Raw genomic sequence first — 17,425 nt, forward strand, 5'->3', positions numbered from 1 at the left:
TGATCTTTAATCGTTACCTGTTAACTTTAAGGCTACATAGAGCTAATGCAAAGTCACTACTCTTGATATTTAAGTACAATCAAACTGAAATTTAAATGAAGATCTTCTGCTAGTGACATTTTACCTAAAGTATCTTTACTTTCACTCAGGTACAGGATGTGTGTAGAAGGTCCACAACTGTAAGCATGTAGCTTCAACCAGAGTTTGAAATAAAGTTAGAGAAACCTTAATAAATAATATATCAAAGCTACAGTGCAGAGTTTTTTTTTTTTTTTTTTGAGTCAAGAAACAAGAACTTTCTAATATAAAATGCTGTCTGTTGTCATGATAATCCTGTTGGAGTTATTTATAGAACTGTCATGGGTATGGGGCTGGAATTGGCGTGCAATTTCTATTTATACGTCAAACCAGCTAATTCATGTCAAACGTCATTGTACTCGAACCTCTGACAACATGGCAAGTGGCAGGAGACAGCAGCCAATTGGGAGTCAGTGACAGTGACTTTATCTTGTGTGTTTATAGTGAACGTGGATTGGAATGGAAGCATAGTATCAGGAGCACAACCAATGCATGTGCATACCTAAAATGTGTTCAAATTCTCTGCACTTTTGGAAATAACTATCGGTGCGCACTGGTAAACGATCCCAGATAATACTGGCCTTAAGATAATCTAACATCAAATTTAGGATATTAAGAAAAACAGAAAGGCATGAGCTAAAGCACTGATTAGCTGTTAAAATAATGTCAAGATGAATATTTCAGGTATAGTCAAAAGCACGTCTGTGCCTAGAAGCAGCTCTTCAGCACATCCCTGATGAAAATGTGAGACAGATATAGAACGGTAAAGAGGTTCTGACAGACTTCTACAGGTTATTGCACTGAGGAAACAAAGATGGCATGGGAGGAGAAGAAGAAAAAAAAAACAAGAGAACAAGTCAGCCCTTTAAAGTCCCTGCCAGTGAGGTGGAGAAGAGACTCAGTAAAGCATGGACCCTGCTGGCAGTCCTTCCTGACAGAAAACCATCCTTTTTTTCTGAGGTGTTTGGTTTCTTTAGTCTGAAGGATGCAGGTTGAAGGCTTTTTTTTGTGTTCAGGCAGAAGGGAATGACGTCTCTGACGGACATGCACATGCAGGTTCCGCCCCACACACCCCTGCTCACAGTGGCGTCGCTATTCCATTCCATTTCGCAGCATCTGATTGGCCGCAATAAGCATAACGCTGATGATGAAGGCCATGGCAAAGGCGCAGATCAGGCTTTTGCGCACACACGTCTGTCGGTTCTTCTTTGTTGGATGGACTGAAGTGAAGAAAGAAACAAAGAGACATGTTTTACTCTGGCCTCAGAACAGCTGCGATGGCTGCGAACAAACATACGATTAAATGACAGCAGGGTTGGAGAAATGATAATCTACTTTAAACTATGGCTATGTAGGTGCCTCAGATTGAAAATGTTTTAATGTACCTCTGGAATACACAGTGGAACAAACTATATGGTTTCTCACGTTTAATCATCCCCTCCTCCCCTGTATTTTAGGCACTTTTTGGCCTGATATGAATGTGTGGGTAGCCTAAGTCACACAATACCTTTTGATACACATATTAATACCAAACGCTTTATAGGCAACAAATTCTAGATTTGGAAAATAGAATAAAAGACCATGGGTTTGCTGTTATAGAAAAAAAATCTATAAAATGGAGTCACTGTAATCTCCCAAAGTCAGTCATTCTTTATCTTATGACATAACTTACATTGTGGCTTACTCTTATGGCTTACATTACAGCGGCTAAAACAGTCTTTCAGTACTAAGTGCATGCAGCTTGTTACAGAGAATGCGCAAAGCACACTTTCCTCTCTCCTCGGGCTTTCCTTTAAAAGAACAGTTCCAACTCTGACTGCTAAAGTGCTGACACTTGAGGTGCCACAAATATTAAATAAACAGCTCCACAATGAAAGCAATCATAGCAACCTTTTCTTGCCTAGGTAACTTTTGCAGTCACTTTATTATTAGTCTTTTTACAATTCACAGCGGGCACTCTTGTCTGATCTGCTGTTGTCCAATAAAATTAGGAATTCAAAAGCACTATGGCACAGCCACAATTACCATAAATACATCACCATGTGTGTAATGTACCGCAATAAGTACAATTCAAGTCAAACGAGAATTTATGATGAAATCTTTCCGTAAATAGAGGCGTAAAACTGATAACTGCTTTAGGTGCACTTACAGTGGGGTAAAAAAGTATATAGTCAGCCACCAATTGTGTAAGTTCTCCCACTTAAAAAGATGAGAGAGGCCTGTAATTATCATTATAGGTATACCTCACCTATGAGAGACAAAATAAAAAAAGAAAATCCAGAAAATGACATTGTAGTATTTTTAAAGAATTTATTTGCAAATTATGGTGGAAAATAAGTATTTGGTCACCTACAAACAGGCAAGATTTCTGTCTCTCACAGACCTGTAATTTCTTCTTTAAGAGGCTCCTCTGTCCTCCACTCGTTACCTGTATTAATGGCATCTGTTATCAGTATAAAAGACACCTGTCCAAAACCTCAAACAGTCACACTCCAAACTCCACTATGGCCAAGACCAAAGAGCTGTCAAAGGACACCAGAAACACAACTGTAGACCTGCACCAGGCTGGGAAGACTGAATCTGCAATAGGTAAGCAGCTTGGTGTAGAGAAATCAACTGTGGGAGCAATTATTAGAAAATGGAAGACATACAAGACCACTTATAATCTCCCTTAATCTTGTACTTCACGCAAGATCTCACCCCATGGGGGCAAAAATCCCAGCACCACACGGGGGGACCTAGTGAATGACCTGCAGACAGCGGGGACCAAAGTAACAAAGGCTACCATCGGTAACACACTGCGCCGCCCGGGACTCAAATCCTGCGGTACCAGACGTGTCCCCCTGCTTAAGCCAGTACGTGTCCAGGATGATGGTCCAGGCCTGTCTGAATTTTGCTAGAGAGCATTTGGATGATCCAGAAGAGGATTGGGAGAATGTCATATGGTCAGATAAAACCAAAATAAAACTTTGTGTATGGAGGAGAAAGAATGCTGAGTTGCATCCAAAGAACAGCATACCTACTGTGAAGCATGGGGGTGGAAACGTCATGCTTTTGGGCTGGTTTTCTGCAAAGGGACCAGGATGATTGATCCGTGTAAAAGAAAGAATAAATGAGGCCATGTATCATAAGATTTTGAGTGAAAACCTCTTTCCATTAGCAAGGGTATTGAAGATGAAATGTAGCTGGGTCTTTTAGCATGACAATGATCCCAAACACACCGCCCGGGCAACGAAGGAGTGGCTTTGTAAGAAGCATTTTAAGGTCCTGGAGTGGCCTAGCCAGTCTCCAGATCTCAACCCTATAAAAAAATCTTTGGAGGGAGTTGAAAGTCCGTGTTGCTCAGCAACAGCCCCAAAACATCACTGCTCTAGAGGAGATCTGCATGGAGGAATGGGCATTGGTGGCTGACTAAATACTTTTTTGCCCCACTGTATGTATTAAAATAATATTTTATGACTTTTGTCTAGAGGGACCTTAAGCTTGACATAAAGAATGAAAAGCCTTTTACTCATGAATATGGAAGAGTTTCATGCCTAAAGAAGTCTTCTTTAAGGATTCTTTAATTTCTTCCTTCTGTTTTAATGACATGGGGAAAGGGCCAGGATGTTCAAGATGTGGAGTTGCCTGTTCATTTAGCATTTTATAAGGACATACACCATTAAACAAACAGCACATGAAAAAGTTACAGTGTTTGTGGCATTGTGACAATAAAAAAACATATATTACTATGACATCCTAGATGGTAATAAAACCTGAAAGCATTATGTACAATCATTTATACTATATTTCATCAGATCCATCCCAAAGCATCTCATATTGTACGTTGTCTGTTTATATTACAGTTACATTTAGTTCTAAGTTTAAGTTTTACATTTACTTAAGATTAGGATTGTGCAGCTCCATCTATTTCCTTTAAATCCACTCAAGCTATTGTTGTGAACATGGGCAGGGCATTTGCACTCCTCAATTGCCATGCCCCACTTACTCTGAGTTCACTCTGGATCAGAGGACAAGGGCATCTATGTACCTCCAATTACCTCAAATCAACCAGCACTACCAAGGGGCCAGCATGCAGGTCCCCTTATTGCCATTGTGCCACCTTCTGCATTCCGAACACTGAGCTGCTGACTTGGCACCACAGTTTCATTTAGGTTCACAGGATAGAATCATTCATAACCCTGGAGAGTTTGTTCAACCTTGCTTTCAGGACTGTGGCTACCTGGAATCCTGCTAACTAAAAGTGACAGCTGCAGTCACACTAGTAGACTGAGCCTGCTGCTCCATGGTGCTGGTGGCACTCACAGTGCTAAACTGAATGTTTCCCTCCATTTGCTATAAAACCTGCTGTATAGACTTGGACTGCTTGGCTGCTGGATCGATTGAAGTCAGGACAATTGGCAGAACCTCCTGAACCTCCAGATGCATGGCACTGGCAAATATACCGTACTAATCTAGGCTTTCCTTCTAATCTTGATGAATGGCTTGAAATCAGTTCAAAGGTTAGGACTAAAGCCACACACTATGGCTCATGACCTAAAGCACAGCAATTCTGATAGATTAGGAGCTGGCACAGTGCACAATATGGGAGCATTTACAATTAAAGCTGTAAAGTCGGTCCTGCATTCCTGGGCTGCTCTTTGGCCTGTGGTCAAAGAAGTCCTAGAAAAGATATTTTATTCTTCGCAATAGTGAATATGACTGAATAAAATAGACTAACCATATGGTAATAACCAACACTCCTATGTTCTCAAAAAGTCCTTAAGGAGATAATCAAAGATGCAAATATTTTAAACATCATATAAAAGCAAACACACAGGTCTGGATGTCTCACTTGCCCACATCAAAAGCGCCGCCTACAGAGTCTGCCAATGAAGAAAAAAGGCTGTCAAAGGGATTGTTCATTGCTAAAAACACTGCCCATTGAGCACCATTAAGGTATCCTCGACAACTGCAGACCTACAGTTCCTGATCGCATGACGAAAGCGAACCTGGCTCCTATTAAGGATGCTGTAATCATGACTGAGGCAACACAGTGGTGTAATGGTTAGCACTGTGACCTTGCACCTCCAGGATCCAGGTTCGATTCCCAGCCAGGCTCGATTCCTGGAGTTTGCATGTTCTTTCCGTGCTTGGTGGGTTTCCTCCCACAGTCTAAAGACCTGCAAATTAGGTAAACTGGCGTTCCCAAATTGCCGTAGTGTGAATGAGTGTGCTAGTATGTGTGCCCTGCAATGGATTGGCACCCTGTCCAGGGTGTACCCCACCATTGTCACCTCTCTCACTAGAGAGAGCATATCGACCAGCAATGGAAGGGCAGAACTGGTTTACCTGCTAGAATTAAGAGTGGCCTTCTTCCTACCTCCTCAATACAGTGTCAAAAATGTCCTGATCTGTTTGAGCATCAGAGTAATGGTCATGCTCTGCTCTGTCTCTCACATAGAAGCATGCACCTGGAATGGCCAACAAGACCCTGGCTGCCACAGCTGCTCATGCTAGTGGCTGTAATACTATGGAAACTTGCTCACACTCGAGCTCAGACACACTCTCTTGTCCTTGGACTGGTTGACAGTTGATAATTGCATTGTATCAGTCCAGGAATGAGTCCTGAAAGCTGGAGCTCCTCGTTTGTGGTGCTTGTAAACACTGCACTTGGAATTGTGTGCATCTTGGCTCATAGTCTCACCCATCACACTCCCTCAAAAGCCAGGTACGGAAATTCATACAAGTTTTTAATGTCATTTAATTATTCACTGTAAGCATTTTAATTTTTAATAATGTCTCATATAGCCCTAATAAAAGCAATGACAAATTATTTGCTGATTTAGAAACATGTTGCAACAACATGCACACACACACACACACACACAAACGCGGATCCACCTTACCTCCTTCAAACTCTGTATGGCAGTTCCCTGAATTCTCATTCAGGCTCTCCTCCTCGTTGATGATAATGTTCTCGATGTCCTTCATTGTAAGGTGATCCCGAAAGGCATGGAACAGGATGTGCTTGAGTTCCTCTAATGTTATTCGCTGCATGTCAAACTGCAAAAAAGAAACAGACTAACATCATGAAAATGATCGTATTAAACCTTAATTCTGAACTGTTTATTTATGTCAAAATAATCATTACAGTTGAATAGGAAAATGCCACATACTGTACTGTGTATAGACAAATATTTAAAAACTACATTTTGGTTTTAAAATCATTAGGTTTTTAGATGGTGTTCGGGTACAGTATAGAATGAAGTAAGATAATGCTTAAAAGCTGCAATGTTTAGGTTGAATGAAGATAGACTACACAGGGATATGAAAGAGTGGGGCTGTTATCACCTTTCTGCTCTGCCCATGCAGTTTAATTAGAGTGAGCTCTAACAGAATGTTAACTGCTTTTGTGCAAGGTTTTCTGAAAGAAGCCGTATTGGGCATTTTTTTTTTTGCCAATAACAGTACTATTGTGCCTTATTACGAGTTATACTAAAATTTGACCTTCCCCTAAAATGACTTTGCATACTCGGAATTTGCATAAAACAGAATTTGCATACTCGGTTAATCATTCATCCAAGAAATCTCTGCTAATATCATGTTATTGTAAGCAACACAAAAGGACATATTGGTACATCAGTAGTGCTTTGCACTACTTTCCTGGGTTGTGGCAAGTCATTTAAGTTAGCAGCAAATGCACTCAGCAAAAGAAAATTAGATTTAAAAATGGAATAAAATGATTAGTTAAAAAATACTCCACGTAGGCTTAACCTTGCACAGAATGGCTTTCAGTAAACTACGACACAAGGTTTGGAACGAAATCACCATTATGGCTTTTTAAAAGTCTGACATTTTTGTATTCTATATTTGAGTCTGTAGGATTTTGTCTAGCAATTTTTTTGTTTAACATCTACTTTTAGGTCTGTTAAAGGTTGGCCCTGCCGGAAACATATAAAGCAAGGTTGACACATGCCTGAGGTTCACCACAGTACACATACACTTTTCCATGCCAAAATCGTGATTAATGAAGTGTTGATACATTTTCATTTATATAACTTTACCAAGCAATTTTCATTTTTTTTAAAGCAGCAATGGTTAGCCAAGAAAAGTCACTGTTTGGACTGAAATGAGCAAATATTAAGTACTATGATTGGATACTGGTACTACATTGATTAGTATGTTTCAGCTGGCAACAACTCTTAACCATAACTGGTATAGTGAGAGGCTTCTTATATATATATATATATATATATATATATAAAAAAACATATTGGAAGACATATCCCGAGGTCATGTTTCAAAAGGGTCAAATTATGGTCTTGCATCAAGCAAAGACAGCAATTATGAGAATCGATGAAATTACTAGAGCTTGATTCTGTACTGTCTAATCTATTAATAACATGAAAGATTGTGATATAAAGAAAGTGACAGTAGAAATTAGAGCTATATTTAAAGGTGAAAGTAAAGCATTTCCACAAACACACAAAATGTGACATGATCAGGATTGGGACTAAACAGCAATGTGGCCATAATAACTTCACTTGTAATGAGGCTAATCATGAAAAAGGTCCCAATTTGGCATTCATAAAGCAATGGAAAAGCATCATTGACCAAATTCCAGAGCAATGTTACGAGGCAATAAAATTAATTTAGACAATGTACTGAATGACTAGGTTATCAGGTCAAATGATTCAAATTTAAATTTGAATTTGAATCAATGGAATTTTTCCTTCCCTGATGGCACAGGCAGATTCCAGGATAACAGTGCCAAGATTCATTAGGCATAAACTGTAAACAGGGATTTGAAATGAGGAATTATTTTATTACATGAATTGGCTAGTACACCATCTTGACCTTTACCCTACTGAAAGCCTTGAGCATGTGCTGGAGAAAGGTTCATGAAGTGGTTTAACTCTTAGTGGTTAGAAAAAATAACCTCTGGAAAAAAAAGAGAAGTTGGAATTATTGGTTAATAGAACTCACTTCTAGTAACTCACAGTAACTTGTTTGGACTGTACAATGGTTCATGTCAAGCTTGTTTAAAATGAAAATGGATGCCAGGGTTAGCATCTTATTTATGTGGCTCATAGAGAAACACAACAGGTCATTAGAGTAGTTGGCAAGCTTATGAATGATTACTGCTACAGTATGCATGCTGCCACTGGTATTACTTTATTGCTCCTTTAACAATAAAGTTTAAAAGAGGAACACATAAAGATTGCCCACTGCATGCACACTAATTTACTGTAACACATTTTGACTAGACGAAAACATATACAAAATAAGCATTAGTCCATATAAGCTTAAAAAAAGCCATTACATGAATATGCTACATCGTTGTAGTCCTGGACACTTTACCTGCCTTTCCTGAGAGGAAATCAGACAAAATTAGCCCTGTAATGAAAGTTTCCTGTTTGCCTGCTGGTTTGCCTTTCTTCTGCTTTATGTTTATTTCTATTTCTTGAGATCCATGCCATAAATCATGCCTAGTCTTACTGATAAGAGTTATGATTGTTCTAGGCTTTTCAAGAGACATAATAAACACTGATTGAACATGCCCTTCAGCTGACCCACAGCTGGAGCATCATTACTTGGCTGCATTGGTACACGATCACTTCTGCTGAAGAGCAGCAGAAAGCAGAAACATTCTTCTCAGCACTGTGCTTTTTTTCCTATATATATTTTTTCCACTTAGGGAAAGACATGCACACCGGACTATTATCTGTTCTCTACTCTATATTTTAATCTCTGAAGAACACAAAGATTAAAGCTTCCACATTATCAGCCTGTTCAGGCGTTCTTTGAGGGCTAGACCTGGAACTGAGCTACCAGCTTTCAGAGTTATCGCTGCACTCCACCAGGTTCACACAAAAGGAGTGTCTGTAAATCAAAGAAAAAAAATCTATTAACTCCCTTGTACTACAAGAGAATTACCATGTTTATATGTCTGCCCACATGCCGATACACACCCATCATCATCTATTACATCAAAACAGTTCCACTGCTCTAAGTCAAGAAAAACAAGTGGGATTTCAGTTCTTTTCATTTCATTGCCTAAGAAGTGTTGGCTAATTTTAAATTATATCTTTTTGTGCAGTACATAAGTCTTTACAATAAAAATCAACAATGGTAACAGTTAGTGGCTGCATTGGATAGCCTGACATTAAAAGGTGAGGAGTCTCACCCCGGGACTAATGAAATGTGACAGAAGAATATTGACCGTTCTGCATGCTGAGCATAGTGGGATTAAGGCCACTCTTATTGGCTTACATTGAGTTGTCCCTGGAAAACAGTGAAAGGTTTATTGATACATCCTCCATGCTGTGCTTTGGTCCGCTTAACAACCTACCAGCATGCACCCACTACAGGGCACTGGAGCGGTGGCCAGTCTCAAAAGAGTGGGTGTGTGTGCGCTTGTGAGTGAGAGAGAGAAAAAGAGAGTGAAAGAGACACTACACAAATGAATGATTCAGTCATAAAACAGTGACTTAGCAATCAGTTTCATTTGTACTCCAATTTCTTTTTTTATTGCTTTTAATTACACAAATGATTAAAAACTTTCATACTAAATTGGCATTTTCACTCTTAAAAATATGGACTGTTTTAAATGTAATTTTATTGCACCAGTATTTTTTACAGCTGCAGTTACATTTACCAGCAAGCAGTTTGTATTTATTTATCTATTTTAAGCTGACAGATAATATCCCAAGTCACACAGAGGAAAAGAACCATCAGCAGGGGAATCTACACTTTGTTTTATGTACAGTATACTTTAAACTTCAGATGGTTGCAATAAGCACCATGGTTCAGTCAGAAATGTCCAACAAATAGAGTGTACAGCATTGTCATGACAATAGTATTACATATGTAAAGGTTGAAGATTAAAGAAGTTTGAAAATGTTAAATTATCACATTTCCTTGAATATCTACAGCAAATGTCACCAATCAGAAATGCAATACTTTTAATGCTGAATCCTGGTGGCTGCATTTTGAAATTAAAACATTTGGTCATTGGACAATTTGGTCAAATACTTTATACAATGATTCAAAATATAACTTAAAAAGGCCACAGCAGATCATTGTCTAAAGTGATAGTTTATATAACATTTTACAATTTTACAATTCTCACTAAGTACTACTTTTTTATGTGACAAAAATCATTCTGCAGTATATATAAGTTTAAGTCTTAAAGTCTTATTTCCTCTAAATGTCATGAAACAAAACTGGATTCTCTTATTTCAGTCATAGAGGGGCAGAACACAGCCCAGCCATTAAAGAACCCCAATCTTAAGAAAATAAACAATAATAAAATAAAATGTAAATTTAATAGCTCTTAAATGTTTCTTTCAAAGACTTTTTTTTTTTTTTTTGCTTTTTCAATTTGTTAAAAAAAAGAGAAAAAGTTATAGTTGGAGCCCTTTGTGATAGAAAAACAATAAACTGCAGGCTTTCACTTGGACTGTTTGTGATAGTTCGTTCCAGAAAGACAACCAAAAAAGAGATTTCTAGACCATACCTCTTTTTACTGTTATGTAGAGAAAGACTGATAGAAAACTGAAAAAAGTTCTGAGGGTGGTTTAAGTGGTTTGAGTGTATAATGTCTTAACTATAGTAAATGAGCATATAATGGTTCTGTAATGGTAACACATTTATTTAGACCCATAAAAAAGACTATTACTGCATTTAAACCTAAGGCGTCTATAAAGCATTCTAAAACCTTAGCATTTTTGAAAAAAAAACTTGGCAGAATTGCCAATGATCACTAAAACACTCAATTTCTTAGCTTCTGAAGCAGGCAGAACATTGACATAAAACCATTTGAGCTTAAATGTGTGGTTTTTATTGTAATTTATTCCATTTCGCTAATGTTCATTAATAATTATATATATTTTTTTAAATCAGTAAACAACAACAAAAAAAAGTTGCTATATTTTTATTTTTATTGGTAAAGCAATAACTATAACTATGTAAAAATATAATATATTTTTTACTGTACACAATTACTGTATGTCATCATCATTTAACTGAAACTGTATGACACTGATGATCTGCAGAATTAAAACATACTTCTATAGATCTTTAAAGAATTTCTCAAGAAGATATTCATGCCTCTTTTTAACTTTTACTTTCTTTTTAAATAGAATGTTTCCTTTCAAACTAAATCCCATCAACTGTTTAGACTTTTCTTATTTATTCTCTGCCATAAAATGTCCACACAAAAGCTCCCCTTTACAAAAATCTAACCATTGTTACTCAGTTTTTGATAACGAGTAGATTCTCTTAAATTATCTATTTGCGTCCCAAGAGAGCTTAGATTGTGGAGCAAATCCATCCTTATATAATGCTGCAGTTATGGTGGAGAGATACTAGCTTCTTAAGGAGACAGTGGTTTGTCTTTAGTGGGTTCATTGCTATGGCTAGGGTTTGATTCCTGATCAGGTAATAAATGTACAAGCTAGTGTGCTGGTTTCAAGTATTAGTAAATGGAGAGAGTTGTATATTAGGAACAAAAAAAAAACATTCCAACCTTTTTTTTTTTTTTTTTACAGAACTGTATTTCTGTATTTTCCTATACAGAACTGAAATTCTATAGAATAATATTCATTTTTTGGGAGGAGCATTAATCACTGGGACCAGAATTGCAGACTTATACCATTTACAATGGATGCGCGCTCTGACACTACTGCAGAATCTTTAGAGCTTCCAGCACAACTCGCAACTATCTAAGTATTGTAGCATCAGCCAATATGACAGCCAAGAAATGGAAGAAAACCCTCCTCCACTATTTCTTTGATTGATCTTGGAAGAAATAATTTGCAACCATTTGATCTGGCAGATCCATCCATTCTTATTATCTGGCTCATAAGAAATTTTCCTGTGGTTTGTACTATATACATATCATAATATACAATAGCATAAAAATGGTACTTTTGACATTAAAATGGTAGGCACCGTAGGACTTTATAGAGTATCAGAATAGTTAATGTGGCATGTACTGTGCTAGTACTATGGAATGTACAACAGTAATTTGGTGAATACCATAAGTACTGTACTGTAGGTAGGTATAGTAGTGGCTCAGAAGGTATCCACTTTGGTATGTTTGTACATATTGTATCCTATTATATATGTTAGTTTTAACATTCACTGTGGTATTTAATTAATGTTACATACAAACAATGGTACTATATAAATATTACCTTATGGTACCTAAACATGTACAACATATTTTTCTGATATCCTGGTATGCTTGGAGAGTCATGAGAGAAATCACCTAACATAATTTCCCCTAGTTCTCAAAGTGGGCATTACAAATATGAGCATGATTGGTTCAGTAAGACCATTTCATCACATTATGTCATCATGTTAAATTTTTTTTTTTTAACTGACAATAAAAGCTGGTATGTGATTAAATTAAACGTAAAGCCATTGCTCTTTCTGCTCTCACACCCAACAACATAGCAAGATGAAATTTCCAGTAGGTGATGTAGCCTGAAGATTAAACTAGACTCCAACTTTTATAGTTTGGCCTCCAGCTAGCACAGAGACGTACTCATGCCATACAGTATACTCATTTATTTTTCTATAGAAATCCTTTATTATTTGTTCTTTAGGAATTTATATATAAAACATTTTTGCAGCTCCTGTTAGCATTTCTTTTTCCTGGCTGAGAATGTCCTCCAGCACATCCTGCAGCATCTGACAGCCAAGAAGTGAAAGTAAATCCATCTCCAACATTTCTTTAACTGATGCTGGAAGAGATAATATGGAACCATTTGATCTGGCGAATCTACACCTTTCATGTGTTTTTGCTGGCATTAAGAACTAGAGTTCTACTATTACAACTTCATTCTGGCTGCATATTTGCCTCCTTCTCTTTACTGACTCTTTCTCAGTGTCACCATGGTTAGTGGACAGTACCATATTAACATCCTGCCAAACACAGAAAGTGAAATCATTCTGTTGAGCCAGTTTGAATTGAAGTTTGCCGAAGGAGAGTTGCTTGTTCAGCATTTGTTTTTTTGGGAGTCTACTTCTGTTAGCATGAATAGTACCACAGGCTGGAGTCTACTTTTGTTAGCATACACAGTCTATACTGTTATGGGCTCAAGAAACTTTCTTCATTTATAAGCAAGGCCACTGCCAAGCCTTGGAAGTTGTTGTCCACTAATAATTTCCTTCTCAAGCTGCAGTCTCAGCAAAACTTGGAGATGCTTACAGATATGGATTTATCTACTGTAACAATTTAAGCCAAATTGTCAGATAAAGTAGAGACTACAGTATATTGTGCATTCTGTGACCCATAAGGGTGAAAAACGCATACATTTATGTGCTTATATCAAATTAACTTTCCCTCCGAGTTTTGTCACAATGGATTAATCAGCCTGTAGTTGTGATTGTGGCACATTAAGTATGAAATTTTTATATTAATAATATATTGGTTGTGTTTTAACAAAAACAACAAAAAAAATTCAATTGTAGCTCTTTTTGTGAGTCACTAAATTGTAACACTTAAATGCAGCAACTTGTAACAAGAGAAGATGTTTTGTTTTGTTGCACATAATACCTTAATTTCAAAGATTGCTGATTACTAGAAACATAAAAAAAATACTCTAAAATAAAAATTATAAATGCATCATCAGTCTCCACCTCTACAAGGTTCAGTCTCACTTCAGTAGCTGGCAACAGCACCTTATTACAGAACAGGTACTGTGTGCAGGAGCCGCATTAGAGGTTTTAGGCGTCTTATAAACCTAGTATACTGGGTCCTCACCCTTAAAAAAGCCAACCGTTATCAATAGCCATGCCATTTTTGGGGGGCTTTCTGTCATGCAGAGTCACCTAGAATTGTGCCTACTTACCCATCCTTTATGGCACTCCTGTAGGTATAGTGCACATACCTACAGGGGTCCTAATAAACTATTCTTGCATTCTTCCACTAAAAAACCTGCGTATACACTTAAGTTGTAATAGAGTTCATGAATCACAATGGGGAACAGCACAGAGCAGACATAACCAGAATTAACAAATGCAAAACACTAGCACATATGTATTGAATAGTTTTCTGCTTAACGTTCTTTTAAATATGCATCATGGCTCCCAAATGGAGCAAAAACAGTGTTAGTCATATTACTAAATAATGTGTTTTTTTTTGTTAAGCATATAATATGGTGCTTGCACAACATCCAAATTGCCCAAAATCCTATATCATAGAACTTATTTCAGACATTAAGCAACACATACCAGTAGTTCCTGAAAGCTGGAGTTGCAATTCCTGAGTGTGAGTCTTTTTAAAATTCAACATTCACAAAAAATCCACTGAACATATTTAGTTCACTCACAGCAGCCACTATTCTGCACAGAAGACAGGTTCGCTTCACTGATCATGTAAAACAAGTCATCCAGGATATGTCGCACTTTGTTGTGTAATGTAGTCGCTCCTTGTAGTAGTTTGCCAACAAAGCGGAAATTTAAATCTTCTAAAATACAAGTGGGATTTTAGTTAAACACTTATTGTAGACAACCTTGTATGCCAGAAGAAAATAATTTGCCAAAATGAGTAAAAGTCTCATATCAAACAGTTCACACCCTTGGAGATGTGACAGATAAATATAATATTATATGGGTGGTCCATAAAGTCAAATCATTCTGTCTTTTAATAATATTAATTCTTGAATTATCTGACACTGACTTTGTCTATATGCAAATTAATATCACAATGAATTCTTGAATCTTTTGGACACTGAGTATACAGTGCCTGGCTTTAGACCACAATAATTCATTAGTATGGTGTAGGGCCAATACAGCATCAATTCGTCTTGGGAATGACAGATACAAGTCCTACACAGTGGCCAGAGGGATTTTGAGCCATTCGTCTTGCAAAATACTAGCCAGGTCACTACGTGATGCTGGTGGAGGAAAACGTTTCCTGACTCGCTCCTCCAAAACACTCCAAAGTTGCTCCATAATATTTAGATCTGGTGATTTAGATCAGGACTTCACTTTCATGTTCATCAAACCACTCTGTCAACAGTCTTGCTGTGTGTATTGGTGCATTACTGTATCATCCTGATACACCGCTGCACCTTCAGGATACAATGTTTGAACCATTGGATGCACATGGTCCTCCAGAATAGTGCGGTAGTCCTTGGCAGTGACGCGCCCATCCAGCACAAGTATTGGCCATAGGGAATGCCATGATATTGCAGCCCAAACCATCACTGATCCACCCCATGCTTCACTCTGGGCATGCAACAGTTTTAATTAAACCTTCACACTTTTACTGGTGGAATGTGCAATCAAAAAATATTGGCCACCAGGTTCAAATTTAGCCATACAACCTCCAACACTAAATTGGCCAGGGTTTCAGTTTCATTGTCCAACCCCTGCACATTGCTCATGGTTTTACACTATGGACATGGAGTACTTCAATATAGCAACATCCCTTTAAAAACAGCTTTAGAACAATGTTAAATGTTCAGGTTATGATCTGACAGTTTGCTTGGCTAAGCTCTTATTACCCCATCGGGGGGGATGGGGGACAGGCCTGCTATTTTATTACATATTAATAAAACAGCAGCTATGCGACGATATTGAACACAATATTACAACTTAAACTTATCCATTATACAACAGCACTCAGGCATCATAAACATTATGTTTGAAGTTTTTTTAATATTATTTTTCCTTTTTAAAATTAAAGGAGATTTATGACAAAATGTCAGTGTTGGTTATGACCATGTACCAAAGACTGTACCAAAGTGATTGACAGAAAAGGACTTCGCAAAGAAAAGCCTTGTTCCGGTATAAAGGGTTCTGGCAGTTACTTCAGATAACTCCCAGGGTGCATTACTCAACAGAAACACCTGCTCTTACAAAGGTTGTAAGAATATTTTAACTAGCAAACCATGATTAGTGAATAGGGTCATGGCGTAAACCATTAATCTTAACACTAGTAAATTTCATAAGTATTTACTTTGGACATTAGCTAAAATTGATGTGGTAAGATTAGCCAGCCACTCCAGCATAACATCGCATTTCACCCTGTTAAATTGCTGCCTGTGTCAGAGCTAGAGCAGTGAATCCTGGGTAAATTGTTGATTGAATTCAATTTTATTTTTTAGTATTGCTATATTTCTCACGGATGTAAAAGTTTTAAAAACTACTAGAAGTGTCTAACAAGTATTGAAATGCTGTGTAACTTGTATTGTTGATTCTTTAATTGTCCTGTTTTGTATAAAGTGATAAACGCTTGTTCCTGGCAAGCTTCTGCTCCACACTCCAGTCCAGTAGGTGGTGATATCATGGGAAAAGCAAGCAATTCTGTAAACCTTCTGTAAGGACTATGGTATATTTTCAAGTAATTTGTCCTTTTTAGAGCATTTAACATTTGTAAGTTTATCCAAATACTGTTAAAAGCATTCATTGTTTTTTAATTAAAACCTGACTTATTGAACCAATTAATTTAATCAACCAACAAAAGATCAATCAATTTACATAACTGATTAAACCACACAGCTCTACTCGGCTAGAAACCTTGGAAACAATTTGATTACTGGACAGAATCTGGCTGCAGTTTTACCCTACTACAGAAACTTAATCAATATGTGCAATTTTTGAGTCAATGACAGAAAGTTGTTTACACAAGTACAAACATGACATCACCACTACCACCACCACCAGGTGAATTTAAAAAGTGTGTATCACCAATTATACACTAGCAAACACTGTTAATGGGCACTCCAGGCACACCCATGCCTGCGGGCATCCTACCACTGACCGGCACGCACAAGGCCAAGCAGGCAAAGAGCCCAGGACTTTAACACGGCCAAACTCACCGAATCCCAATCTAAATGAGGATGCATGGGATGTGCTGGACAAACAAGTCCGATCAATGAATACTCCACCACGCAATCCATAGCACCCAATGGAATTAATCGGCAGTAGATGCTTTGGGTGCTATGTATTGCGTGGTGGAGTCTCCATGCAATCCATAGCACCCAAAGGATCCACTGCTGATGTCCTGGTGTCAGACACCACAGCACACCACCAGAGACCCTGCAAAGCAACGCCATGAGGGGCCAGACACACCTCAGGGGCACAAAGGGAACCCAAAATCTAGGTGGTTTTAATGTTAATAGTTTTATTGTTCTGGCTGATCAGTGTATAGTCATTAGTTTCAACCCACCATAAGCTTGCCAATTTCAACTCATCATAAGCTTGCCAATTGTTATAATACAAGTTTGAGGCAGAACATAAACGCAAATGTAACTTTATAACACATTTACTACGACATGAAACTTTATTACACTCTGAAAACCATGAAAACCAACTGAAAACAACAGATTAATAAACTTTAACACAG

General features: G+C 37.6%; 1 protein-coding gene across 2 annotated transcripts in view; it reads right to left on the bottom strand.

The window, feature by feature from the left end:
• Positions 1–1,104: 1,104 nt before the first annotated feature.
• Positions 1,105–17,425, bottom strand: part of caln1 (calneuron 1) — an 80,684-nt gene continuing 64,363 nt past the window's right edge. For both annotated transcript variants that reach the window (XM_053507481.1, XM_053507480.1), the window contains exons 5-6: positions 5,967–6,123; positions 1,105–1,298 (exon numbers count right to left, since the gene is read on the bottom strand). In XM_053507481.1, coding sequence (XP_053363456.1) covers positions 1,171–1,298; positions 5,967–6,123 — 285 coding nt within the window. In that variant the 3' untranslated portion in view covers positions 1,105–1,170. The remainder of the gene's footprint in view (positions 1,299–5,966; positions 6,124–17,425) is intronic.

This window comes from Clarias gariepinus, chromosome 11 (genome assembly GCF_024256425.1).
Source record: "Clarias gariepinus isolate MV-2021 ecotype Netherlands chromosome 11, CGAR_prim_01v2, whole genome shotgun sequence".
NCBI lineage: Eukaryota > Metazoa > Chordata > Actinopteri > Siluriformes > Clariidae > Clarias > Clarias gariepinus.